Source organism: Ursus americanus, chromosome 3, assembly GCF_024610735.1.
Source record: "Ursus americanus isolate L20-20 chromosome 3, mUrsAme1.1.p, whole genome shotgun sequence".
NCBI classification, from domain to species: domain Eukaryota; kingdom Metazoa; phylum Chordata; class Mammalia; order Carnivora; family Ursidae; genus Ursus; species Ursus americanus.
Genome location: NC_142129.1, coordinates 93,857,750 through 93,885,038, shown reverse-complemented (window position 1 = coordinate 93,885,038; position 27,289 = coordinate 93,857,750). Strand labels below are relative to the sequence as shown.

The window sequence follows — 27,289 nt, the reverse complement described above, 5'->3', positions numbered from 1 at the left end:
TTAGAAGTTCATCAGAATTATTGACTGCCCGGGGAGGTTTTCTTTGTTATTTTTGGCCAAATAAGGACATTAAAAGGAAAGCAGATATATTACACGTAGAAAGGCGGCTGAAATATTTGAGGGTGTATTTGAACACGTTCAAATCTGCTATACTCACAAAGAGACTAAGATGCTTTGTAAGCTACAGAATTATGTTTTTAGAAAGACAATTTTAATAAATTAAATATCAGCTTTAAAAATAGAATAACGCAAGTAACTTTCCTACATGAGAAGCTGCAGGGCCCACATGGCCACGACAGGGGCCCCGGGGACTTGGCTCCTGCCGTCCCCAGGCTGGTCAGCTCGGGGCTCCAGATGGCGCCTGTCCCCCGCTCCGCATCCCCCAAGTTCACGTTCGAGCTCATCCGGCTCCCGGAAGACCAGGGAAGGGGAGAGAAGGAAGAGGACCGCAGGCTGGGAGTGACGCTGCCTGTCAGTGCGGTTCTCAGGCTCCCCGGAGCCGCCCAGCCATGCCGCCCTCGGTGCAGGAATCCGGGAAGCTGGGTATTTCGGTCTTGACTCCGTTCTGCTGGGACCAGGAAGGCGAGAGGGGTGCTTCGGGGAGATGGACGGCTGGCAGCGGACAAGGGACTGGGGTGTTCTGAGCCGGGAAAGCGGCACAGGGAGGACCCCACCCTGCCCAGGCATGGGGAGGACCACCCGCTGCTGCCTCCGCCTCCAGACACAGCGCGTTTAGGGGCGGGTGTCGGGCGTCTGCTGAGCCGAGGCGGGTGGGGTCTGGTGCTTTCACACGGCCTCCCAGGGGGGACTCATAAGGGGGAGAATTCCCCCCGACACAGAAGGGGGTACAGTAACCAAACACAGGGGACCTAGGCCTAAGTCAATTCAGAATTCTAGGGCGTGTCAGGGGTCATTATTGGGGGTCAGCGTGGGATTCTCCTACCAGCCCTTTGAAGGAGACATTGGTATTTTCCCCCGGAGCAGACAAAGCTCAGCAAGGTTGAGAAACTTACTCAAGACCGTCCAGCTGTCAGGAGGTAGAGCCGGGCTGATGCCCGGTCTCCCTGCCCCCAGGTCCCCTGCTCATCGCCACACCTCGTCCTGGAAGTAGACCAAACAGAAAACTGTGGTACCACATACGCAACAGAACGTTTACCACTTTAGCCGTGGCGCGGGCATTTCATGCCAGCCACCCCTACTGTTCGTCTCCAGAACTTTCCGTGTATGCCCCCCCAACATGAAGTCCCCAGCCCCTCCCCCAGCCCCAGCACCCCCCACTCCACCTGCTGTCTCTCACTTTAACTTCTGGGGATACCTCCTGTTGGGTGGGATCCGTGTCCTTCCGTGACAGCTTATTTCACTCCACGTCGTGTCCCTGGGGTCTGATCACAGTGTCGCAGGTGTGGGAACGTCCTTCCGTTTTGTGGCTGTGTCATATCCCACGGTGGGGACACGCTGTCTTCCGCCGATGGACACTTGGGGCACTGCCCGCTTTGGGCTGCCGTGACCATGGCGGGGTCCCTGCTCTCAGTTCTTCTGGGTACATGCCCCCCAGTGGACTCGCTGGATCACATGGTGAATCTAGGTTTCATTTTGCCGGGGCTCACCACCCCGTTTTCCGCGGCAGCGGCACCCGCGTGCACGGCCGCCAACAGGGCGTGAGGTTCCCCGTTCCTCCAAGTCCCCGCCAGCACCTGCTGTTTCCTGCTTGTTTCTCTAACTCGATGGCTCTGAGGTGCGAGGTGGTCGTTTTGTTCTGCGTCGTCCTAATGGTTAGGGATGCTGAGCTTCTTCCCACGTGTCTGTCTTTTTTGGAGAAACGTCCCTTCGAGTCTTCTGCCCGTATTTTCATTGGGTTGGTTGCTTTTTTCTTTTATTGTTGAGGCATAGGAGCTCTTTATCCATTCTGAACATTAATCCTGTATCAGATACGTGATTTTGCAAAGCTGGTCTCCCGTTCTGCGGGTTGCTTTCTCGTTCTGTTGTTCCCTGAGTGCAGACTGAGCAGGTGCGCCGGGAGTGTGCTCAGCGGGCTCTTGACTCAGGAGGCGGAACGCCCCCCATTCAGCCTCACTGGCTGGCCGTTTGGGTCCCAACGCCTGGGGACCGCCCGCGTTCCCACGAGGCCCAGGTCTCCAAACTCCTATGTGATTTTGGCGAAGTCCCTGCAGTGACCACCTTGACCTCTTCCTCTGATGCTGGGGGCGGGACTGCAGCAGGTGAAGACAGAGCAGGAGGTAAACTGAGGCGGAGGTGAGTCAGTCCTCTGTCAGGAGCAGCTCAATCATGTGTGGGGCCCAGAGAAAAATGAAACGTGGGACCCTTGGTTCACAAATGATCGAGGATTTCAGGACAGGGACGACAGAGCACTAAGCTAAAAGCAAGGCCCTTCTGAGCACGGACTCTGCAGCAGCGTGGGCCCCACATACCGCCTTTGCTGATAATGTGTCAATCCCTGGGGGCCCCAGACACAGGGGAATTTACACACGCACCCCAACTCTTTTCCAAGAGGCATCACCGAGTGCTCACGGGGAAGATGGAGGCTAGTCCAGGGGCCCAGGGTGCTCTCTGGGGCACAGGTGCACAGGGCCTGCCAGAGCCCAGGGCTGGAGCAGGAGGACAGGCAGGAACCCGCTAGACAGGCTAAGCTTGACCCCACGCACCGCAGGGGTTGTGACCAGAGGACCAAGGCTCCCCAAAGGCACAGGTGCACGAGGCTCACTGTGTTCCAAGAGCCGGGGGAAGTGAGAGGATCAACTCCCTGGGTTCTCAGGGGCTATGCTGATTGCCGGGCAGTGGGCCTGGGCCGCTCAGGGAGGTGAAGGAGAGCCACGGGAGCCCGTCCCACCGAGGCACAGGGGTGCAGGGCCTGCTGCAGCAGAGTCCAACCCACTCAGACGCCAACCCAACCAAAGGGAGGTGCACTGTTGCCGGAAGGGGGGGGGGCAAGCTGCAGCCAAGGAACGCCTCAGCAAGTCCAGACCCAGCCCGCCACCGCCGGCTGCAGGGCTGAGCCCAGAACCAACAGCCAGTGTAGGAAGGGCCATGCCATTCCCTGGGCCTGGCGAGCGCTGACTTCAGCCCCTGCTTTTCTCCTGGATGCAATGCCTGGCATTCAGTCCCGAATCTTCCCTGCCCTTCTCCTGCCTTCGGACTGGCACTTAGCCCACCGGCGCTCCTGGGTCTCCAGCCTGCTGGCTCACCTCACACACCGTGGGGCTCATCATCCTCTGTAATCATTTGAGTTAATTCCTCATGATAAATATCTTTATATTACATTGTATGAAGTATATTAATTTCTGTATGCATGTATCTCTTATCGGCTCTATTTCTTTGGAGAACTCTAATGCAAACCCCCAGAAAAGCAAGATCCTGGGGCCCATCATGCAGAGACAACAGTCGATAGAACCAGACCCAGAGACAGCCTGCAGTAGAAGACGGAGTCTTTAATCCTGGGAAGTTTGTCGTGGGATGGACCACTCAATCAACGGTGCTGGGATGATTGACTGTCTCTTTAAAAGCAAACTTAAACCTCATTAGGCCCAATTTAATAATCATATTGTTTGAATAGTCCCTATTTTGCTGGGGGTTTTCCTCCTTTTCCTGTCGATTACTGAAAGAAGTTTGTTCAGGTGTCTTGTTATGACCATCAGTTTGCTTCCTTCTCTTTTTAGACCTGCGACTTTAGTTCTACACGTGTTGAGGCCATGTTCTCAGGGCCAAGCCAAGGGTAAATGAGGGTCGAGTGTCCACTGGTCCACATTTCAGCTGCTCACTCGTCAGTTTCTTACACTTCCGTTAGGTTCTCTTCCAAACATGCATCGACAGTTGCTATAATGCCTGCTTCCTGTAGGTATTTTTCAAGCTCGATCTCATTCTTGAAACAGCGGTTACCTTATCCTATGTGTCTGCTGAGTGTAGTGTTTGAAGCTTGTTTCTGTTTTCTACAATTTCTTAGTTCTCGTGTGCCTGGTTATCTTTGAATCAGTGCTGAAATTGTACTTTATTTTATTTTTTAAAAAGATTTATTGATTTATTTGAGAGGGAGAGAGAGAGAGAAGGGGGAGGGACAGAGGGAGAGAGAATCCTAAACAGTGGCTGGATCCCAGGACCCTGGGATCATGACCTGAGCTAAAGGCAGACGTTTCACCGACTGAGCCACCCAGGTGCACGGAAATTGTATTTTATTTATTTATTTATTTATTTATTTATTTATTTATTTATTTTTTTTTTTTTTAAGATTTTATTTATTTATGTGACAGAGAGACAGCCAGCGAGAGAGGGAACACAGCAGGGGAGTGGGAGAGGAAGAAGCAGACTCCCGGCGGAGGAGCCCGATGTGGGACTCGATCCCGAAACGCCGGGATCACGCCCTGAGCCGAAGGCAGACGCTTAACGACTGCGCCACCCAGGCGCCCCTATTTTTTATTCTTAAAAATTTAGGTATTTATTCTTTCCTAGCAGCCTCAAAACCAACTTTAGATCCCACCGTTACTGTTGAGGGCCTTCGAAAACGGGCGAGTCGGAACCCCGTGGAATCTGCCATGGAATTAAAGGATAACAGGTCTCTTACTCAGGAAGCAAAGGACATTAGGAGAGCCCAGAAGGAAGCAGCTGGCTTTTTTTTTTTTTAAAGATTTTTATTTATTTATTCGACAGAGAGAGAGACAGCCAGCGAGAGAGGGAACACAAGCAGGGGGAGTGGGAGAGGAAGAAGCAGGCTCATAGCAGAGGAGCCCGATGTGGGGCTCGATCCCATAACGCCGGGATCACGCCCTGAGCTGAAGGCAGACGTTTAACCGCTGTGCCACCCAGGAAACCTGATGCAGCTGGCTTTCTTAACAGGAGTACTTCTCCGACTCCGGTGAAGTTTATAAGCCGTGGCCGCAGGCCAGACGTGATTCTTTCTTGCGTCTTTGGTTTTATGTGTGGCCATGGCACATGCATGCGTTTTCACCTCGTGGGCAGCGTGCCCTGCATTCCTCTGTCCTCAGTCTTGGTCACGCTGTCTTGCACTCTGAGCATGTGCGAGGACAAGCTGCTTCTGAAGCAGCTGGAGGCTTGTCCCAGTGCCGTAGCCATGACGCCGCTGAAATTGTATTTTAAATTTTACTGTAGAAATGAGTCCTCGGAGGAAGGTAACCCTCCAAAGAGGATTTTTGTTGGTGTCTTGCGGGTGTGAGGAGGGAGATGATGTAGAGTCGCTTTAACCCCCCCAGACACCCGGTTTGGCAGTTTTTCTAGAACCTGGCAGGTGCCTCAGGGAGAAAACAACTATAATTCTGGATCAGCTTCTCCGGATTCTTGCCTTCTCCTCAATTTTGGTATCTCCACACTGTCTTGTTAGCTCTTAGCTGTTTTTAAGAATATTTTAAAATATTTTATTCAGTCTTTAACTTGCCTTTAGCAAGAAGGTTGCCCCAAATTCCATAGCCCACCACCTCGAGAAGTAGGCGTGATTCCTGAGCTGAGGGTCGACCTCACGCACAATCCTGAATCCGGAGTTCCAGTTTGCAAAATTGAATAAAGGAAGAACCAGGGGGCTCCTGGCTGGTTCAGTCAATGGAGCCTGCAACTCTTGATCTCTGGGCCATGAGTTCAAGCCCCATGCTGGGTATGGAGATAACTTTTTTTTTTTAAGATTTTTAAAATTTATTTAACAGAGAGAGATAGCCAGCCAGAGAGGGAACCTCCCCACCCCGGGGCCACTTCTGCAGCCTCGGCTCAGCTCCCAGCCCCCAGCAGCTGTTCTCCCTGGGCCCCTGGTCTCCCTCTGCCAGGACTGGTTACATAAATTTTGGAGCCCAGTGCAAAATGAAAAAGTGGGGCCTCTTGTTCAAAAGTCAGGAAGAATTTCATGACGGAAGGCCCCCCCTCCCGAGCATGGGTCCTGTGTGACTCTGGGGGTGGCCAGCCACACAGGTGCAGCTGGAGGGGCAGCCAGGACCAAGGCTGGGGTCCCCGAGCTTCTCTGCTGCACGCTGTGCTCCGGACCCGTCCCCGATCCATGTTCATTGTTCACGGGGCCCAAGGCCCTGCTCTCCGTGGGTCCATCTCCCCGACCCCGTGTCTGGCTGGTGCGGTGGGGAATGTAGAGCGTGCCCTGTGCCCCCTGCTTCTCCCAGAGACCACGGCCCCCGGGGACGTCCAACCCCGGTCCCGCTGGGGACCCCCGTGCGGGCAGGAGATGACTCGGAGGGGCTGCGGGGCAGTGCCTTTCTGGACAACCGTGTGCTGCAGGGTCCGTCCCACTTCCGCCACCTGTTCAGGGCATTTTGTTTGTTTTCAAGTCAGTGACAATCCGTGAGAATTGTATTTGGGAATTACAAATAATCTGTAAAAGGCCAACTTTTGAGCAGATTTCTTTACACAGATATTTTTTAGAGCAGTTTCAGGGGTACAGTGAAATTGAGTGGAAGATTCGGACGGAGATTTCCCCTATGCCCTCGTGCCCACCATCCACATCCCCGCAGAATGGCACACTGGTGACAATGGACGGGCCTACACGGACCCGTCATCATCACGCAGAGCCCGTGGCTTCCCTCAGGGCTCACTCTGGCTGTGGCCAAACGTCTCACCCGTGCCCACCACAGAGCACTTTCACTGCCCCCCAAGCCCCTGCTCACCCCGCCTGCTCAATCCCAGCAGATCTTCACTGTCTCCAGACCGGTGCCTTTTCCAGAATGTCAGAGACTCGGGGTCCCGCAGGCTTCAGCCTTCTCAGACTGGCTGCTGTCGCTTAGAGCTGGGATTTCGGGTGACTCCACGACTTTCCGCGGTGTGACTGCTCATTCTGTTTTAGAGCCGAATAGGATTCCCTGTTCCGGATGGGCGCAGGCGGCAATCCGGTCACCCGCAGAAGGAGGCCACGTGCGTCCGAGGTTTGGTGACGATGAAGCTGCTGTCAACACCCATGTGCGTGACAGCGGGAGCTGACGGCAAGGGGGTGCTGGTTGGTCGGCTCTTCCCTAACCGTCCTGCAAAGCTGCGGCCCCATTTGGCATTCCCACCAGCAATGAGGGAGAGCTCCTGCCGCTCTGCGATTTTATTATTTTTTTACATTTTTTATTTTTTAAGGATTTTATTCATCCATTTGAGAGAGAGTGAGAGCTAGAGAGCACACACAGAGGGAGAGAGAGAACCAGACTCTCCGCTGAGCAGGGAGCCTGACACGGGGCTCGAGACCAGGACCCTGGGATCACGACCTGAGCTGAAGGCAGACGCCCAACCGAGACCCCCAGGTGCCCCATAGGGTTATTTATTTATTGCCATGAAAGTGTGTTTACTGTACAGAAGCAAGGAACTCAGGGGGACCGGGGACATTGGCGGCTGATTTCCGGCTCCACAGGCTTTTCTTACTTTGGGCTCCTGGGGAGGGGAGAGGGGCAGAGGACACAGAAGCGGATGGCCAGGCCACTGGCCACCCGCCGGGCCACCAACAAGGGAAACTGGAAAAGCAGGTTGGCTGAGGGCTGGAAAGCAGGACCTCAGGCTCTGCGGCCTTCAGTCAGGTTTGGCTTGGAGACAGAAACCGCCATGCAGAGCTGGCTCACAATGCGGGGCAGCAGCCAACCTTGGCACATGAGGGGAGCACCCTGGAGTCGGGGCTCTGCTGCCCTGCTCGCTCAGGAAGGAGAGGCAGCACTGTCCTGCCCGCTTCCACTGGAAGGTGGCCCCTGGACAGGGAGCTGGTTCTCTTGCTTGGCCGAGCCCTGTGGGAGAGCAGGGCCACTGTTCCCGGGGCGGGAGGTGCCCGGCCATCTCAGGGGCCTCCAAGAGTGGACGGGGGCGGGGCATGCTAGGAGCTCGGGTTCCCTCTGCCCCCAATCCTCATCGAAGCAGATGCTTGCTGGACACCTGCTGATCGTCCCACGGCGACCCTGCAGGGCACAGGTGCTCAGCCAGGACCGGGGCGGGCTGAGGGGGAGGAAGGAGGTGCAGACGGGCGCATCTGTGCGGATGCTGGGTGCTCAGCCCCCCTGCACGCTGACTGCAGGCAGCCTGCTCCTGGGTGCCCCCTGTTCGCCCGTGGTTAATCTCTTGGACAGACGTTGCCAGCTTTGGAATCAATCAGGACACAAAAGAGATCTAGTTAGTCCCTGCTCCCATGGACCTCACGGTCTCGTAGGAAAGGCAGGTAACAATGCTTGTCTGGCCCAGAATGTTTAGTCAAGCTCTAGACGTCCCGCCTAAGGGACAGGGGACACGACATACAGGGGTGAAGGAAAAAGTGACCATGGGACTTGCTGCGAGGCAGCTCACCTGGTTTGGAAAGCTAGCGTAAGGAAATAACGCCAAGAACTCTTGCACCTTGAGAGAGTAGAGACATGACCACCAGACACAAAGCGTGACCCGGACTGGCTGTGGGGTTGAACGAAGCTGTGGGAGGCGTCGGGACATCTGGATGTGTGGGAGCGCGGCGTGGAGCCCGTCACCTTGCTGCGGTAACGAGTGTGCTCACGAAGGGCACGTTTTGGTTTTTCTGAGATGCACGCGGAGATATTTATGTGCGACTGACTTTCCAAAGTTGGCAACGACTAAACACGCGTGTGCATGGAAGGTGCAGCTGCGTGGGAAGACGGAGGGAGCGGGACGGGCTGGCCAAACCCAGGCGTTGTGCGGGCGCTCCCTGTTTACAAAGGCTGAAGTGTTTTTATTATTTTTTGAAAATATTTTATTTGTGTATTAGAATGAGCAGGGGGGAGAGGAAGAAGCAGACTCCCCACTGAGCAAAGAGCCCGATGCCGGGCTTGATCCCAGGATCCTGGGATCATGACCTGAGCCAAAGGCAGACGCTTCACTGACCGAGCCACCCAGGTGGCCCTGAAGTGTTTTTAAATAAAACATCGGAAAATGATCACTATCGAGTTGTCTGTGATCGATCAGCTGCGACGGGGACCAGGGAGTAGCCATGGGGGGAGTGGCAGCTGCTCATTCTAGAAGCAGAGGGCTCCGCGGGGCAGGGGAGGGTCGGCTGCAGCCAGCACTGGGTAGGCTGTGGAGAAGCCTGCAGATCCCAGCGGCGACCCGCGCGGCAGGTTGCAGGTCAGGGGGTCAGGTGGGCCGTGCGCTGGGAGGGGAATGATCCTGGGGCCGCTCGCGCCCATCCCCTTCTGATAGCTCTTCCCTCTGTTGGGGAGTGCTCCCAACCCCACCCGGGATGCAGGCCCCACCAGAATGAGCAGAGCTGGGAGGCTCTGGTCTCTGCTCCGTAGCAACAGCCGCTCTCAAAGGTGAGGCTCTCAAAGAGGACAGGTCATTCTGGGGCTGTGTCTGCCCGTGTCCGGCCGTCCCCAAGGCACTTGGCGGCCCTTTCAGGATGGCTATCTTGAATTCTCCTCTCTCACCAGCAGCCTGAGCCGTGACGAACGCACATGGAAAGGGTTTGGGCAGGGGGTGCGGAGACCGGGAGGGGCGTCCACGAATCCCACCCCCACCCCACCTTGTCACAGCAAGCTGTGTAGCCGGCAGCTAATGATGGGGTGCAGCCCCATGGCTCCACTCAGGTTCAAGACCACGCTAAGCCAGTCTCTGGTGACAGAGGCGGAGGTGGCTGCGGGGGACAGTGATGTCCGCAGGACCTCACAGAGCACGTGACGCCTAGACCATTCACTGCCCTTCATCTTCAACAAACGGATCGGGCAAGTGGCCGAGGACGCCCGACTAAAAAGGCACTCCTAGTTCCGGGCCCCTGAAACATTTCCTTGATCCTGTCCAGAGCCCCTCCCTCTGATGGTGGCCCTGAAGTCCCGATAGGTCCCTGTGGTTGGCTCAGCCTGGGAGGTGGCAAGGTGAGGGCACCAGCGGGGAGGGACCGTGGAGACGGGGACACTCCCGCACCGTCTGGCGGCGTCTGGTCCTGGACCCAGGTCTCCACCTCCCTCCTCATGCGGTCTGCTCCCACGGTGGCTGCTTCACGGGCGGTTCTCGGGGGCCCCGTGCGCTCACAGGGGGGTGTCTGACCGCCAGCAGCTCACGGGATCCCTATCTTGTCCCTCTGGATGTCCCTCCGGCTCCACTTCTGACCTGAGTCACTGGCTCAGACTAAAGGTGTGCTAGCCCGGATTCGCTGCCACTGTTCTGGTCTCCGCACCTGTCGTGTCGTCATTCCTTCTGCCGCTTTGCCTTGTGTGTTCTTCTAGTGCCTCCAGGCGGACGGCGAGGTGACCGAGAGCCTCCGGACCGCGGACGCACACCGCTTTCCGGTGTCCTCGTGCCACCGCTCTTACTGCGCCTCTGAAGGCTGGGCAGGCTGTTTCGTCTCAAGGTGGCTCCTAATTTCACTTGTAATTCCTTCTTGGACCCCTTGGCTGTCAAGAGGCTAAACTTAACCACACATTTGTTACTGTTGTTCCACACAGCAGGACACATTGTTGCCGCAGAACCCAGTAGTTAGTAACACCCAGCTTTGATCCCTGTGGTCAGGGAAGGTGCTCGGCCCCGTCCGCATGGTTCTCACTTCTGCACTGGAGTCTCGTGGCCCCCAGGCGCGTGGCGGTCTGCTTGTCTGGAAATTGCATGCGCGTGGCACATAGGTGAGGATGTGACAGATGAGGCATTAGGCGGCAGCCTGAGAAGCCACCCCTCGAGGCTACGAATGTCACCGGCGCCTCCCCTTCCCCAAGCACACCCCTGTGCTGCCCCACGGAAAAGCACCGTGGGCAGCAGGTCCACAGCCTCACCTCCCTCCTGAGTTCCAGCACAGACGTGAGAGTCCCAGGAAATCCGTATCTGGTGTCAAGCTTTACGAAGACAGCATGGTCTTGCGTGAACTTCTGCACCTTGTTCTTTCATCCCATGGTGTTTGAGGGGCGCCCATGGCGCTGCGGTCCCCGTCCCGCGGCTGTCATGTCTTGGCCTGAGCCCAGCCTCCTGTGGGTGGACTTTACAGCAGCTTGCAGCCTTTGGCTCATCTCCAGATTTCTCCGTTCTGCCCAGCAGCACCCACAATGACGACCAGTGAGACCACAGCATGCATGGCACCCGCACTGGGTACCCCAACCCCAGCCTGGCTACGGATGCCAGACAGAATTCTGGACAGGCCCCACTGCACCTCCTTGTCCCCCTGCCCCCCCAGCACTGGGAGTGCGCTTCTGCCCCCTCAGCCACAAAACAGGCTGCAGAGACACTAAGGCCCACGTCTGGGGTCCCAAGAGGTCAGTGGGTAAAGCCACCCAGGCCTGCCTGCCCTGGACACCAACCCCCCCCCCACTTCCCAGCTTCCGGTGCCCCACGGATACTCCCCCTTTCCCGCCACAGGCCTCATCAACCTCGCTTGCTGGGCGGCAAGAAAAGGCCACCCAGGCAGCCCGTGCACAGCTGGATGGGGGCCCCCGCAGGCCCAGGAGCCCAGGGCCACCCTCCACAGGCCTCCTGGAGCTGCTGTCTGGAGCCAGCCCGGACTTCAGTCCCGGTCCCTACCGAGGTCCCTGGCTCAGGATGGCTGGCTCTCTGCCCCAGGCACGCCCATGCAAGGTGACAGGGTGGCAGATGTGTCTCCTGGCCCTGGTGACGCTTCACAAAATAGTTCTCCTGCTGAGCCAACTTGGAAAATTCCAGGGACGAGGAAATGTACCGTGAGGCGGGAACAGCTGGGTCTTGGCTGGGCACAGAGCCCCGCCCACGTGGGGAACCCGGGCCGGGCGCGAAGGAGGGACTCAGCAGGCCCACCGTGAGGGAGTCCTTTAATGGAGACGGGCAGACAGGGGACACGACTCGGCCCTGGGCCAGTGGGTGCGTTGGCTCCTCCTCCCCCGCCTGGCTTGACCCCAGGGCGGACACGGGAGAGGCAGTTTTAAAAAACACAGCGAGACTGATTCTTCACTTTCACAGAAAAGGGGACCTCGGAGGAGCAGCCCGCTGGAGAATTTGTACAGAGTCTCAGCACCCCCCCCCCCCCAGTGTGCGCCCAGGAGGGGCAGGAGCCCGCGGGGCCCCTGGCAGCACAGGAGGGACTGGCCGTCCGTACCTCCTACTGCTCCTACACTATGTACATCGTTGTGCTTTAGAGCTCCCCGCCCTGCAGCCTTGGCCTGAAGCCTCGGGTGGGAAGAGGGGTCCCCCTCCCACTGCGAGCTCAGACTCAGGACAGAGCAGCCCTGCTCTTGCCAGTGAGCCAAGGGGGTCGAAACATAAGGGTCAACGCTGGACAAGATGCAGGCTGGTGGGAGCAGGCAGGGCTGGAGGGGCCAGGGGCAAGGCCTCAGGTCAGGGTAGCAGGTGAGTATGGACAGGGGTAAAGCTGGGCTGGTGGGGGGCGGGGCAGGTGGTGGATGGGGGCGGGGCTGAGCATCTCATCAAACACCATTCCGCAGCAGAGAGGGGGTCAGGGGGTCCACCTAGGGCCCCTCCCACCCAGCACAGCTGCCTCCAGTGTCAGGGGCCGGGTGGGAGGGGGGAGGCCCTGGCTTCTGGTACGCAGGTGGGGTGGGGCAGGGCATGGTGACATCTGCGGGCGTGTCCCCGCCGGCTGGGTGGGGTCTACAGGATCAGTTGTTCTCGAAGAGAGAGAGCAGGTCATCATTGTTGTTTGTGGGGAGGTCGGGTGGGCCCAGGTAGGACAGCAGTTCCTCGGGGTTGGTCAGTTCTGGGAGCAGCTGGGGACAAAGCAAAGCCATCAGTGGCTCTGGCCTCCGACCCACCGCACCCCTGCTCGGGACCCTGACCCTCAGCCTGCACTGGGCCTCTCCCTGCCGAAAGCTGCTCTTTGACCAGGAATCACTCCACAAAGTTGTCCAAGGCCAGCCTGGGACACGCAGGCAGGCACGGGGCTGTGCGGGGGGCCCACACGGCGCGAGCAGGGCAAATGCAGGAGGTGGGATCTCCAGCGTCGGTGATTCGCTACTTTGAGCTGCTCTAACTTTTCTCAGGTTGAACTTCAGAGTTTGGTTTATTCGGGTCGAGGACGGTTACCTGTGTTTTACACGCTGATTTTGGCTCACACAGCAAAATGAGTCACATAGGTTGGGCCACACCCCAAGCCGGTGTGGTCAGCTCCAAGCCCAGGCTTCTCGGGCACTCGGCACAGGTCCCCAGAGCCAACCCCATGGCTATGGCAGGTACCTGACACTCATCATCGCGAGAGCTGATGCTATCTGACCAGCTCTCCAGGCTCTGGAAGTCACTGGGGTGTCAGTGTCCTCCCTTCTAGGAAGCGTGTGGACCCTGGGGACAATGCACACGCCGTCCCCAGCCCCAGCTCCCACGTGCTCCCCATAATGGGGCCCGTACTCACGTCCAGGGCCGGTTCTGGGGCCTCCCCCGCCCCAGACATGGGGGGCCCCATCACGCCTGTGGCCGCGCTGAAGGCCAGCTCGCCGATGGGGCCCGAGCTCACTGGGCCCAGGGGCTGCCGGGATGCTGGGGGAGGGTTTGGATGGTGCAGTTGGGGCCCCGGGGGCCCCCCAAGGCTGGGGGCGTGTAGCCCCTGCGGCCCAGGGTTGTGGGCTGGGTCCAGGTGGCCCGCTGGTGCCATCTGAAGGAGAGAAGAATCCGGTCAAATGGCCCTGGGCCCTCGTCCCTGGGAGCCGGCCCTCCACCCTCTTCCGGCACTGACCTGCCCTGGGAGGCAGGGGGCAGACTTCTCCGGTGTCAGGAGGCTGCTGGGAAGGTCAGACTGGTAGGAGCTGGGGGGCGGCCCTGTGGTGAACTCAGGAAGGGCCGGGGTGCTGGGCGTGGTGGGCGGGAAGGAGTCCGGGAAGGTCCCGGGTCCCAGGAAGCCGGAACCTGAGAGCAGAGCCAGTCCTGGGTGAGGCCCAGGGGCTAGCGCTGGCGGAGCGGTCTGGGGAGGGGGGGCTCCCAGCGCTCTCCCGCAGGTAGCGCCAGGCCTTATAGAGAAGGGCATCTCTTCTCATCACAGCCAGGAGAACAGGTCTCATGACGTTGGTCTGGGATGCGAGGGGATGGGAAGGGGACCCGCCTCACCCAGACACACCCACAGGTAGGGTCAGAGAGGACCAGGCCCCAGAAGTGTGCCGGCAGAAGGCCCCTGCTCCCCAGCGCTGGGGAGTGTGGGCCCAGCTACCACCCACCCCCATGGCTGCATCCCCAAGCAGGGCCCCAGGTGCAGGACCCGCACAGTGACACTTCACTGGTCTGGAGAGAACAGGCCGCTTGACTGTGGCCATCTGCGTCCCCGGGCCAGGCCCGCCATACTCACCCTGGCTGGGATAGTCGCCAGGGGCCGGGGCCGAGGGGGGCTGCAGAGGGGCGAAGGGGGCGGCCCCGGGGCCCAGGGCCGCAATCATCTCCATGACGCTGGGCATGAGCACGTGTGCGGGGCTCACGGTGCGGCAGCGCTTCAGCACCGGCCCATCGGGCTCCTCCTTGACGTGCACGTCGGGCTTCACGGGCACCGGCTTCCAGCTGCACGTGGGGTCGATGGTGATCTCCTCGTAATCGGAGCTGGGTGGAGACAGGCGGGCTGCTCACCAGCTGTCCTGCAGCCTCTCCCTGCCCCGGGCCCCACGGGGTGGCTGTGGGTTCCGGCCACGGAGGAGCAGGGGTGGGGGGATGGCGGGTGCTTCTCCCAGCCGTCCCGGGGCTGCCCGCTGCCGACCGCAGACGCCGGGCGACAGGAAGACACTTACTTCTGAATGTAAATGAGGATCCCCAGCATGTACTGATCCACCTCCAGCCCCTCCAGCAACGCCGTCTTGCTGTTGAAAACCGAGGGGACGCGGCTCGGAGGCCTGTCACCTCTGTGCACTGTCACTGTGCCCGAGGCCACCCCATGGGAGGTGACCCCTCACGACGGGGACTGGGTGTGAGGTGACGCCACGGGTGACGTCTCTGCCCTGAGCCGCAGCGTCCCCATCTGTGCTGGGGCCCCCGGAACCTGACTTGGGTTTTTCTTGGTGCTGTGTGTGTCAGGGGGAAATAGCCCGACAGCCTGACAAGGGCCACCCCGGGCCGCCATGAGGACCGTCTTGGGGATACTCACTTGCACACGGGGCACCTCCAGGTCCCCCGCTCACAGTTGAGCTGTAGGTAGGACTCCAGGTCAAAGCACTGTGGGGAGGAGAGGTGGTTTCTCACACGGGGGCCAGGGGCGACCTGCCCGCACCCCGCGATCGAGCCATGTGCTTCTGGGACGATCTGCTCACGTGGTGAGAAGCCACGTGTGCCAGGCTTTCCCTGGGGCACCCCTTCTAACAGACGGACACTAGGGACAGCCCACACGGTCCTCATGGGGACTGGGATGCCACGCGACCAAAGAATTGGGCCTCTGTGCTGGTGAAGAATCCCTCCAGACCACGGTGCCTCAGAAGACACCGCGGTGGGGCCCCAAGTATCACACGTAAGACCAAAACTCGTCCACGCACGTGGGGGTCGCTCCTGGGATGGCAGGACCACACCTGCAGCCTTGTCGGCTTTGAGATGAGACCCCGAGGATGAAGGGCAGTGGTAACTGTCCTCAGAGACAGGGGAAGGATGGGGGAGGCTGGCCACCGGCCTGCTGGCTGCCTGTCCCCACCTGCCAGCAGAGGGGGCGACGGAAAACAGCCGTCAGAAGTCCTGGCAGAGCTCGCGGGGACCACCCACCTGGATGTGGCGGCAGTCGTGACCGCGGGCGGGGAGCTGGATCCTGCGGAAGGTGATGGGGCACTTGAGGGACACCTTGATGGCCGTCTGCTCCACCCCGTCCTCGCCGTTGGGCCCAGGCGTGCCGGGGATGGTGCCGCTGCTGAAGTTGCGCTTTACTGGTGTCGACGGGGGAGAGGACTGGACTGAGAGGCCGCTGCTGGCGCCACAGCTCCAAGGGACCGCGTGGGGTTGACCGCTGCCCCCCCCCCCCACCTGGGGCCCCCGTTGCAGGGGACCCAGACTTGTTGGACGCGGGGACGTTCCGGGTGGTGGCCGGGGCCACTCACTCTTGGTGATGCAGTGCTCGGCGGGCAGGAGACGCTTCTTGAGGAGACCCTGCAGCACCGAGCGGACGGATGGCCGGTGCACGAGCTGCAGCACGAAGAGGTGGGACTGCGGCGGGAGGAGCCGGTCAGGGGCCGCGGCCCGGGGAGCCTGTCCTGCTCTGGGAGCCCCCCGCGCCGCGGGCCGGCCCAGCCCACCCGGGGAGCCCCTTGTCCAGCCGTCGCCTGGGAGAACACCGGCACCCGAGAGCCCCCTGCCCGTGCCCGGCCTACAGCATCCCTGTGATCCCCCAGGGCCGGCGCGGGCGGGGGCTGCTCATCTGAGCCCGGCTGCCTCTCTTCGCCCCGCTCTGTCTGGAGCCCCGGTAACTCCCAGCAAGGCTTTGGGGACAGCCAGCCTGCAGGACTCCCGAGCCTCCTCGTGGGAAGACCGGCTCAGAGGCCTTCTCGCACGGGACCAGCACGAGCGCCCCGTCGAGGTAAGCGGGCCTCGCCAGAAAGCAGGGAGGCCGCTCGAAACTGTGGGGCCAGGAGAACAGACGGGCCTGGAAAGGGCGGGCTCCAGCGGGCCACGGCGGGGTAGCCTGGCCCTGCGGGGGCACTCACGCAGCAGCAGGCTGTGACCGTGATCTGGATGGTGTTGCGGCCCGGCTGGCACACGTGCTTCAGGTACAGGGGCTTGTGGGACGTCTTGTTGTCGCCGCGCTCGATGGTCAGCGGGGTGGCGTTCACGCTGACCTGCACCGAGGCCGGCCAGTTGGTGTTCATCTGCCGGTCCTCGTGGTGGTAGCACTTGAACTGCAGCTCCAGGTCGGGCCTGCACGGGCGGGCGGGCGCTGAGAACGGGCCGGCGCGGGGCGGGGGCCACACGCGGGGTGGGGGGCCTGCTCACCTCAGCATCAGGGTCTTGTAGACGGAGTCGCGGAGCTGGAAGGCATGGTTGCTCACGGCCAGGTTGTGCTGCAGGCGGAAGGGCTCCAGGACCACCCCGTCACGCACAGGGAAGGTCAGCCGCAGCTCGTCACAGGGGCCACTGCCTGGGAGTGGGCCACGCTGGTGTGAGCCGACCGCCTGCACCCCGGCAACTGGCATGGAGGACGCTGGGCTGCACGGCCCGCCCCACCCCCACTGCAGGGATGCGGTCATGGAGCACGGCCCCTCCTCCCCCGCCTCGGGGCCAGGGTGTGGACGGCCTCTCTCCTGGGGCCCTGGCCGGCCATCACCTCCAACGGAATAGGGTCTTGGTGACCTGCCTTCCGTCCCGCCTCAGTCACCTGGCCCAGGGTCCCCTCAATTATGACTAGAGAACATGCCCCCGACCGAGAAAGAGGGTGCCGCTGGTGCTTTCAGAAGGGGTGGGAGGCTGAGGAGGTGTGAACGGACCACCTGCCATCATCCCAGGGCCTGAGCTAGGTTTCTAGGACCCTAGCTTCTGCTGTGGCAGTCCCCCCCAGAGCAAGGTGTTCTTAACCAGGAGTGGGCTTCAGGGGACTCATAAACCCCCTAAAATCATACACAAAGTTTTGTGTGCACATGTATCTTTCTAGAGAGAAGATCCAACCTTGAAAGATACACCAAGAAGTCTATGAGTAGAAGGTAAAGGTGTGGACTCCCCAACCCCCACGTTCCCTGCAGGACTCTGGGGTCCTGGGACCCCAGCCCAACCATCCTGAGAGCAGACGACACTCACCGGGGGGTGACGGGTGCAAGGAGCTCACGCTGGGCTTGAGGTCAGGCAGGAAGGGAGACTTGACCTCCTGGCTGGTGGACATGTAGGGAACGCTGCTGCCGGGGGTCATGGGCGGCGTGGGGCTCCCCGGCAGTGGGGAGCTGGGGTAGCCAGGGATGGAACGGGTGGGCTGTGGGGTCGAGCAAACAGTCAAGGTGGAATGGTGGGGGGTGGAGTTTGTTCTTGGAGCACCCGCCAGGAACAGTCAGGACAGAATCGGGCAGGGGGCAGCCCCGGAAGGGTCTGGCTGGCCACCCACACTTCCTCCTGCTCGGGCGCCCTCTCTTCATGTGCCCACCCCGTGAGCCTCCCGTCCGTCTGCCCGTACCCCACTCAGGCCAGGCTGGCTGTAGCTGACGCTCCCCCCGTTGAAACTGGCGCCCTGACCGTTGAACTGCTCTGCAGGCTGCAGGAGAGAAAACTGCGTGCGCCGAGGGCCCCCACCTGCCCCCCCACCAGGCCCCTGCACTTGACCCAAGGAGGGGGCTGGGGGCAGGGCTGCGCCCACCGCACACATGGGAACTGGCCTCTAGTCTCTTCTTTGGATGCTTCTACATTTTGCAAATAATCGACAGGGAGCATGCAGTATTTTCATAATTTACAAAATTACTAGTCCAGGAAAAGAGATGACACCCCCCTCCTTCCCGCCGTTAGAAAGGGTTACGGGAAAGCCTGACAGAGGCTGAAAAAACACCTCCTCCTCCCCGCCATGCTCCCGATGGGCCTGTCCCCAACAAGCAAAGGGAATGTGGTCACTCTGCCCTAAAGGACATTCGAGTGGCTTGGGCACCTGGCCCCTCGCCCTGCCTGCTCCCTACAGTGAATATCCAAGCAGATACTTAAATCTCACAAAGGGTCTTTTCAGAACCGGATCCCCGCACTGCTCAGGATCTCTGCGGAGCTCCGGGCTGACTGGTCACCCTCCGTGCATCCGGGCCCACTCCCTAGTCAGCCCGGTCGAGGCCTCTGTCCCGCAGGGGCCAGCACGGGGCCCAGTGGGCCGGAGGGGCCAACCCTACCTTGTAGTGCAGTCCCGCAGGGCCAGAGGTGGGCAGGGACTGGCCCATGCCCTGCTGCAGGGGCAGCCGGTGCCCGGGGTAGGAGGAGGGGGCGGGAGGCTGCCCGGTGCCAGGCGCGTGCTGGGTGGTGCTAGGCCCGTACTGGCTTCCTGGCAGGTACTGCTGCCCCGGATAAACCTGAACGAGACAGGAGGCATCGTGCCAGGGAAACGGGTGTCAGGGAAGCCAGCTCCGAGGGAGGATGCGGCGCCCACCCCGTCAGGCCTGGCTGGTTCTCTTGCACGGATGTCCGAGCTTGCCGCGGCTCTGGGTGCAGCTCGGAACCAGGGAGGCCCAAACACTCACCTCGCCGGAGTAGGCTCTCTTGACCCCCTGTCGGGGCAGTGGCTGGGCCTGGGGAGGCCCAGGGTACCCGTGCTGGGGCAGGCGCTGTCCTGCGTACAGGGGTGCCATGCCCGTGGCCCGGGTGGGGTTCATGCCCATGGGGCTCATGCCAGAGGGGCCCAGCAGCCCTCCCACGCCGGCAGGGTTCATGCTGCTGGGGACGTTGGGCCCCCGGGGACCTCCGTGCTGCAGGAACTGGCTGTTAAAAGCCTGCCCAGCCCCCATCTGGGGAGAGAAGACAGGAGCCATTCAGGCCACCCCTCTACTCTGTGGGTGCCACCCAGGGACACCCCCTCAGCGCCTCGCCCCTTCCCCCCACCTCCTCTCACTATGCGCCGGTCCCCCGACCCCGACCCCGGCTGCCCAACTGGTCCCCTGCCTTCCAGACCAGCACACGTGGGCGCCACGGGAGGAGCGGCCGGGCCTCACCGCTCCGTACTGGCTCAGCTCCTGGCTCTGCTTCTCCTGGAGGGCGGCCACGGTGGCCGTGGCGGTGGCCGTGGCGGTGGCCGCAGCAGCAGCCACCGCGGCCGCCGCTGCCGCCTGAGTGAAATCGGTGGAGGGTCGTGCGGCATGTGAGGGCAGACCCAGGCCCCCGGGGCCCCCTGGGCCGCCCGCATACCTGCGAGAGACACACAGGGCTGGGCTTGGAAGTGCTCGCCTGCCTGGCACCCGAGGGCCACACAGCGCTTACTGGGCCCCTGCTCGCTCCTACACGCTCCCGTGGGAGCCCACGGGAGGCACAGAGATGCGACATTCAATAGACTGGTCTGCACAGGCCTAGGTGCCTGAGAAGCCAGAAGCATTGCCCCTGGAAGGCTCCCAGCACCCCTGCCAGGGGAGGGGGTCCCGCTTACCCAGTAGTGAAGCCGGGGCCCCCGGGGTAGCCCCCGCGGCCATACACCCCTTGCTGCACGAAGCCCTTGCTGGCGGCACCCTCACCAAATGCCTGCTGCCCGAGGCACTGCGGGGAATTCAGGGCAGAGCCGCTGCCGGCCATGCCGGGCATCACGGAGCTGCCGGGGGGGCTCCCTGCAGGGCCCATGGGGTTCCCCAAAACCTACGAGGAAGCAAGAACCACCAGTGAGCACCATTCAAACAACTCACTTCATGCAGTCACTCCAAGGAGAGGCCTGGCGGGGGGGGGGGGCAGAAGTGAGGGGAGGAGAGGAAGAGAGCTGGGGTGGGGCGTGGGGGGGGTGGGGGAGGTGTGTAGGCCAGAAGACTCCATTTCTCTCTGAGGTCCAGGGGGCCCCTGGCGGCTCTCAGGGGTGGGCCCAGATGTGGGCTAACCTGGCTCTGGGCCGCGTTGCCCACGCCCCACACGGTCGTGACCACCGACAGCGATCCCGCAGGCTGAGTGGCGCTCTGTCGCCAAGGCACCGCCTCGTAAGCAAATGGACCATCACTGCAAGCAGAGAGGTGGGAGGGAGAGCCCCGGTCAGGAGACCCCGGCCGGAAAGGCTGAGTACTAGGAGAGGTCCCGTTCTGGCACCCGCCCGTACCCTCGCAGCCTGAGGAGGGAGGGCGGCAGGAGCCCCACTCACCCGTGTGGCGTGGGGGGCAGGGCGGGTTTCACGGGGTGCATGGGGTTCATTGGCTTCGGAGCAGCCTAAAGGCCAGGTCTGTGGGTGGCAGGAAGTGGCCCTCACTGCTGTTGACGTGGGACTCAGCTGCTCTGGCTGCCGGGACAGGAGGGAGCACATCAGTGGAGAAGCAGCTGGGGGCTGTCAGCAGGCCCCCCATGCTCTGTGCTGACTAATGGTGGGCAGGGCGACACCGGCATCTGAGGGCCACCTCGCCTCGTGCTGCCCGCCCTGCCAAACCTCTGCCCTCCTCACCCCCAAACCCCAGCCTGGAAGCCAGCATTAACCCTTTCTGGCCAAGCCCCTGGAACGGCTCTGGGAGCAGGCTTTCTGAACCCAAATACCTTCCACACTCTGCCTCCCACACGAAGGCCCAGATATCTGTAAAAGTTAGGGAGCACCCAGGACTCGATTGCCAGAATCCCCCAAGAAAGCCCCAGGGTGGAGGCCAAGGCCAGAGCCAGCAGAGGAGGACAGAGGAGGAGCAGCCGGGGGCACCGTCTGCTCAAGTTCCGAGGCTTGCCCACTGCAGGGTGGGCACTGGTAACCAGGGGTGAGCAAGCTCAGGGGAGGGCAGGGGAGGGCTGCCTACTCCAGCAAGTCCCCCGAGGCTGTTCTGGGGCCAAAGGGGGCCACCTGGGACTGATGTGGGCACAGGGCCAGGGAGGCAGACCTGACCCCCACACGGAGTTCCCAAAAGGGGAGGGATGCACACACGGAGCCACGGACAGAGGCCGGCAGATGCCCGTGCACATGGCAAGGGGCCAATGGGAACACAGCAGCAGGACTGGCGAATGCTTGCGGGACCCGTGTGTCCATGCTGGGGGACTTCTCCTACTCTGTGAGGCTCGCTCTCTCCCATTTACTGTCTCAGAAAAACAAGCGAGGGAGGGCCAGGCCACTCACGTCCTCCAACACCCCCAAAAGCAAGCCCAAACCCTTGCTGGCACCGCTGGGGCCACCTTCCACACCTGCTTCTGCCTGGCCTAACCGCGGACGCACGCTGGCGATGGTTCTCAGGGGTGCCCTGGGGGTCCCGGATGGGAGGCTGCACTGCCCTCCGGGCGACAAGGTTCTGTCCTGGAGCACCACTGCCTTTTTGGGGCTGTGAGGCCTCGCACACACAGACACGTCACCTGGGCCATGCTAACCTCTGGTGGTTCAGTCCCGCCAACTTAGCACTCATGGCGCGTCCCTCGGGCCCAGGAGTGAGAAAGTGGCCCCAGCATCCACCCAATCCCTAGACTCACAATTCCTGAGTGCTGCCCAAGCGCCTCAAGATGGTCGTGTCCTCTGGAAATACAGTCCTGTAGGGGCGGGGGGATGGGTCCCTCAGCGGGGATCCAGAGCAGGGAAGGGGTATGGTAGGGACCGCGATCCGTAGCCTCCCACCACAGGGCACTGAGATAAGTGGGTCCTGGAGCTGCAGCCTTTCTGGGGCTCAGGCTGGGGCTGGGCAGGAGGGGGAGGGACAGCCAGTCGGGCTTGCCCACCTCACAGCTGGCTCTGCTTCCTTCCTCCCCCAGACCAGGTCCCACTCAGGAAACAGAGGCCAGAAAAAGCAGGTGTCAGAAGGCTCCGGGCCCCTGGAATCTGGGCAGAGGCAGGCGTGGGAGCCAGGACCACGTGGCCAGGCAAGGGAAGGCTGGTGTCCCCAGTCCCTACTGTCCAACTCCAGGATGGGGACGGGGGTGGGGGGTACGGATGGAGGACTCCCGCAAAAAACCCATCCTAATCTTCACATCTTGTACAGAAATTAACTCGAAACGTACCACAGATTCAAATGTACAGCACAAAGCTATGCACCCTTTGGAAACACCTGGGAGCTAATCTTCGGGATCTAGAGCCAAGAGCCCTTACACAATCAAAGCGCACTCCTTCAAAGGGAAAACTGAGAACTTCTCTGCGGAAGGCCCGGAGACGGGATGAAGCTACAGACCGGGAGCTGCGTCTGCGAGCCACCATCCCTGACAAAGGACTAGTATCTAGGATATATAAAGAACTCTCAAAACTCAAAAGAAAACAAAACAAAACAAACGCACCCAGAAACTGGGCGGAAGATAGACATTTCACCGACGGTCCTGAGGACGGCAAGTCAGCCCATGGAGAAGGGTCCACCATCCCGGCCACCAGGCAAGGGCGGAGTAAAGCCACACACAGCCCTCGCCACATCCCCCTCGGGCTGCTCCGACAGTGGCACCTCCAAATGCCAGCGAGGGGAACCTGGATCTCGTCCCCACTGCGGCTGGGAACGGAACGGGGAGCAGCCGCTCTGGACAACGGTCCGGCGGCTTCTTGTAAAACGAAGCACGCAGCTACCAACGACCCAGCGACGGCACTCCTAAACATCCGTCTCCGAGAAATGTAAACGTCCGTTCACAGCAGAATCTCTGCGTGCGTATGTCTCCAGCAGCCTCCCCGGGCACGGCCCAAGGCCGGCCGCCCCACAGCCGAGGACTGAACTGACCAGGGGCACCCGCCACCTGGGGACACGAGGAGGAGGCAGCAGCCTGCAGGGATCTCGGGGGACCGTGCTGCGTGGGAAACGCCAGTCCCCAGAGGTTCCACACGGTAGCATTCCCTTTATGTAACACTCCTGGAATGACAGAATCCCAGAAATGGAGAGCTGAGCGTGGCTGCCAGGTGGGGAGGAGGGAGACAGGTGTGAACAGAAGCTGGGGAAGGCAGTATCTGTATCTTGACTGTCACCACGTAGCCTCCTGCTGGGACGTGCCCTATGGTTTTGTAAGATGTCACCACTAGGAAAGCTGGGTGAAGGACACGAGGGGTATTGCTTCCAGCTGCACGTGAATCTATAATTCCCTCAGAATTAAAGTTCAGTGCAAAAACCACCACCGCCGGCCCGCTCTCTCCACGGACATGCCCACGGCAACCCTTCCCTACCCCCAAGCTGGTTGGCTTGGCCAGGCCTGCTCTGGGCTCAGATGCGAAGGTCGGAGCCCCTGGGCTGGAGGTGCTCCATTCAGAGCTCCCTCTTCCCCAGCTCGGGCTCTGGGACATCAGACTCACCAGGAGGGCTGGAGCCAGAAGACCTGCACTTCTAACGAGTTTGTGGGTGAGGACACTACTGATACAGGCACCCCAGTTTGAGAGCTGGGGATGGGTGGGGCAGGGCCCCTGTGGAGGCTACTGGTCTGGGGCTCGGTGCAGACTCCTACATCACATGGGTCGGGGGAATTCCACCCCCAAGACTTCTTTGCTGTGGACGAGACCACAGATGTTTCCAGTTCCCCTGAGCAGGCTCCTCGCATGGCTGTATGGGTATGTATGGGTGTGTGTGTATGTGTGAAACTTCCTGTCAAACTAAGTCTGGTCTCCTGCCTGAGAAGACCCACACTCTCCAAGCTGGGTACCCCATGACCCTCTGCTTCCAACGAAGGGAGAGGAGAGCTCTGAGTGCAGACCCTCCTACCACTTCCTGGCCTGGAAGGCAGAGCTGGGAAAGCCCGGGTTGTGTGTGCCTGTGTGTGCGTGTGCAAGGAGGCCTGAGCAGGCCTCTGGGGGCTTTTGCCCATTAGAGGCTCTCCTGTACACAGGTCCAGCAGGAAGCCAGGAGCCCTCGGCAGAACCGCCTGGCATGCGGTTAGCCTAGAAGGCCCCACAGCTTTCTGTGGGTCAGGTCACATCTTCCTCCAAATAAAGAGCTACAGAAAACTCACTACTCAGACCCCCTTCCCCAGGGGCTCAGAGCAGCTGCACCCAGTCTCCTGCGGCCAACCAAAGGCAGACGTTAATGTGGGTCACCTCTCTTCCACCTCCACTCTGTCCCTGCTGCCTGGTCACCCAGGAGCAGCACACCCCATGACAAGCCACCTGACCTCAGGAGGACAGGCCTACTCCACGGTCCCAGAGCAGGGACTCCAGCAGCAGGGAGCCCGTGGTTCCAGGGAAAGTCTCCAACCAGAGGGACACCAGAGTTCACTGGGCTCCGAGAAGGTAGAAATGCTGGTTCCAGGGAGGGAGGATGACACAAGGCGGGGACTCACATGCTCAGGTGGCTGGAAGTCCTGCCGCTCTCCATGTGAGGCCACAACACCGGCCAGCATAAGTGCTAGCGCTCATCTAAAACCCCCAGCAATGAGCATTCACCCATGGCCCAGACACGGGACACTTCAGATAACAGCTAAAGCGTTTCACTGCTTTGAGCCTCAGTTTACAACATGTATAATGGGTACGCAGTGGCCACCCTGGGACTGAGGAAAGGGGAGGACACATGCCCGCCTTTATGCTCTCAGTCCTGACGCCTGTAGTGGAGACAGCTACCAGTAGACACTTCACGGGGAGGCCTGGCTGCCTGGCCTTCCTTATGTTCCTCCTCCTCCCCGACTTCTACTCCCAGCCTTAACCAGCCCCTGGGCACGACAAGTCCTCAGGGCCAGTACCCACGGGGTGAGGCTAAGACCCCTCCTGGATCCCGTTACCCCTCTCAAGCCTCTTCGACTGAGACCCTCTGGCTCTAGCACATCAGGATTCGGTGGGTGAGTCTGGGTTCACCCTGCATCCAGCACCGTCTTACAGATCAAGTCACATGTTCTGTGTATGTCCCTGTGAAATCTTCTCAGATAACACAAACGACTTACGGACGGGGCCACGGATGTTCTGCAACTATCAGGAAGAGAGCAGGGCAGGGGTGGGAGCAGGATGGGGTGGGGAGCAGGGCAGGAGGGAAGCAAGTGGGGGGGGGAGTGAGGGGGAGCAGGGCAGGGAGAGAGCAAGTGGGGGGGAGTGAGGGGGCGCAGGGCAGTGGGAGAGGGGACCAGGGCAGGGAGGGAGCAGGTCGTGAGGGGGAGAAGGGAGGACGGCTGGGAGCAGCTCAGAGGGAGAAAGAGGAGGATGAAGGGAGTAGGTCGGGGGAGCAGGGGACCCTCCCGCCTGAGCGTCAGCACGACCGGTTGGGAAAGGGGTGCCCCCACGGAAACCACGGCCGGAGGCTGAAAGGTCAGCCAGCGTCGCCGCCCCCGGGGCAGACCCGCGCGGGTCCCACATCGCCATGCCGGTGGGCGCGCACGGCCCTGAGCTAGCCCGGAAGGCGAGCCTACCGGCCAGAGCGCACCGTGGAGGCGGCGGAGCCAGGTGGGGCGAGGGCCCTGGGTCACCCTCCCCGCTCAGGAGGTCGCCGGGGCCGCGCACACCCCTCGGGCGCTCGGCCGGCTTCCGGCCGGCTCCAACAAAGGCTCAGGTGAGGGTCTCTCTGTGCGCGCGGGGCCGGTGGGCCCAAGAGCACAACGCGCACGCGGCAGGTGAGACAGGTGGGCGGCGGGGCCGCCTCCAAACCGGCCCGAGCCCGGCGGAGGCACCGCAGCGCCGGGCCCCGGGCGCCGCACCTGCCCGAGGCGCGCACCTGCCGCACCTGCCGCCCCCGCCGCCCGCACCTGCCCACACGGCCCGCTCACCTCTGCCTGGCCCGGCCCGGCCCCTCGCCGCCGCGGCCCCCGGCCCGCGCCGCTCCATGCGCTCAGCCCGCCCTCCGCGCCGCCCGCCGCCCCCGGGCCGCTGCCACCGCCGCCCGCGCCATCGCGCCGCCGCCCGCTCCGAGGGCACAATGGAGCCGCCGCGCCGCTCATGCATATGCATGACGCCGCGCGCCGGCCCCGCCCCCAGACCAGAGCAGTGGAGCCCCGAGCCGGAGTCGTGCTCGCTCCGGGTGGCCGCGGGCCCGCGCGGACCGGGGCGGCAGACCGGGCCGGGCCGGGGGCGGGCGGGCAGCGCGGGCGGCAGGGGACCACGACCGGCGCCCTCTGCCCCCTCCACACCTTTCCGAACGCTGCGTCTGCGGAGCCCCCTGCGCTTCCTGCTCGCTTGCCGCCGGGGCGGGGCCTGATGGAAGGGCGGGGCCTGATGGAGAGGCGGGGGCAGGCGGGAGTGGCGGGGCCTGCCGATGGGCGGGGCCTCTCAGAGGAGGGTGTCAGAGCCTGGCGGAGGGGGCCTGGTCGGGGGCGGGGCCTGTCGGAGGTGGGGCCGGCCGGAGGGGCGGGGCCTGTCGGAGGGGGCCGGCAGAAGGACGGGGCCTGGCTAAGGGCGGGGCCTTCAGAAGGCGGCCGGTCGGGGGGGGGGCGGGTCCTGACGGAGGGCGGGACCTGTCACACGGAGGCCGGCCAGAGGGGCGGGGCCTGACGGAGAGGCCGGTCGAGGGGCGGGGCCTCTCGGGGAGGAGGGGCCCGGAGGGAAAGCCCCGTGGGCAGCCCCCGCTGCTCTGGTCCCGGGGTCGCTGCTGAGCTTTAGCGGATGAAGCGCCCTCTGATCACCCGGCTCCTTCCAAGTGCTATTGTCACCCTTTAAGTTCTCCGTTTTTTCCTACCCTCGGTTTAGGGAGACCGTTTTCTCCCAGTCACCCACAATTTTTTTTACTGTGGTAAAACATACGTAACAGAATTTACTTGAAGCGTGATAGTTAAGTGGTATTAACTGCATTCATAGAGCCGTGCAGCCACCAGCACAGCTGGCATCTTGTGAGTCCGCCGCTCTGCTCCCAGCAAACCCTTCCCCAGGGCTGCGCCTCGGCTTTGTGTCTTCATGGACTTGACTCACATCCGTGGAGTCATAGAGTGTCCTTTTGTGAGGGGCCCATGTCCTCAAGGTTCGTGCATGTGTAGTGGGCCCCAGGACTTCCTTCCTTGTCAAGGCTGATGATGCTCTGTCCTATGTATGGACCACGTTTGGTGTATCCACTCATCCTTTGGT

The 27,289-nt window shown here is 61.5% G+C and overlaps 1 protein-coding gene across 4 annotated transcripts; it reads right to left on the bottom strand.

Moving 5' to 3' along the window:
• Positions 1 to 11,665: 11,665 nt before the first annotated feature.
• Positions 11,666 to 26,495, bottom strand: ZMIZ2 (zinc finger MIZ-type containing 2). Of its 4 annotated transcripts, none has more exons than XM_087861227.1 (19): positions 26,362 to 26,495; positions 20,549 to 20,683; positions 20,295 to 20,409; positions 19,859 to 20,061; positions 19,431 to 19,623; positions 18,963 to 19,226; positions 18,618 to 18,794; positions 17,927 to 18,004; positions 17,560 to 17,728; positions 16,762 to 16,906; positions 16,476 to 16,686; positions 15,873 to 15,978; positions 15,544 to 15,701; positions 14,942 to 15,009; positions 14,589 to 14,657; positions 14,159 to 14,403; positions 13,556 to 13,725; positions 13,235 to 13,474; positions 11,666 to 12,596 (listed from the first exon to the last, which is right to left on the bottom strand). In XM_087861227.1, exons 2-19 carry the CDS (start codon positions 20,596 to 20,598, stop codon positions 12,489 to 12,491), a joined length of 2,769 nt encoding a protein of 922 aa, XP_087717353.1. In that variant the 5' UTR covers positions 20,599 to 20,683; positions 26,362 to 26,495; the 3' UTR covers positions 11,666 to 12,488. The 4 variants fall into 4 exon arrangements, with proteins under 4 accessions (XP_087717353.1, XP_045649516.2, XP_087717354.1 ...); XM_045793560.2 differs by lacking the exon at positions 26,362 to 26,495 and adding an exon at positions 26,002 to 26,158; XM_087861228.1 differs by lacking the exon at positions 26,362 to 26,495 and adding an exon at positions 21,838 to 21,902.
• Between the last annotated feature and the right edge of the window lie 794 nt (positions 26,496 to 27,289).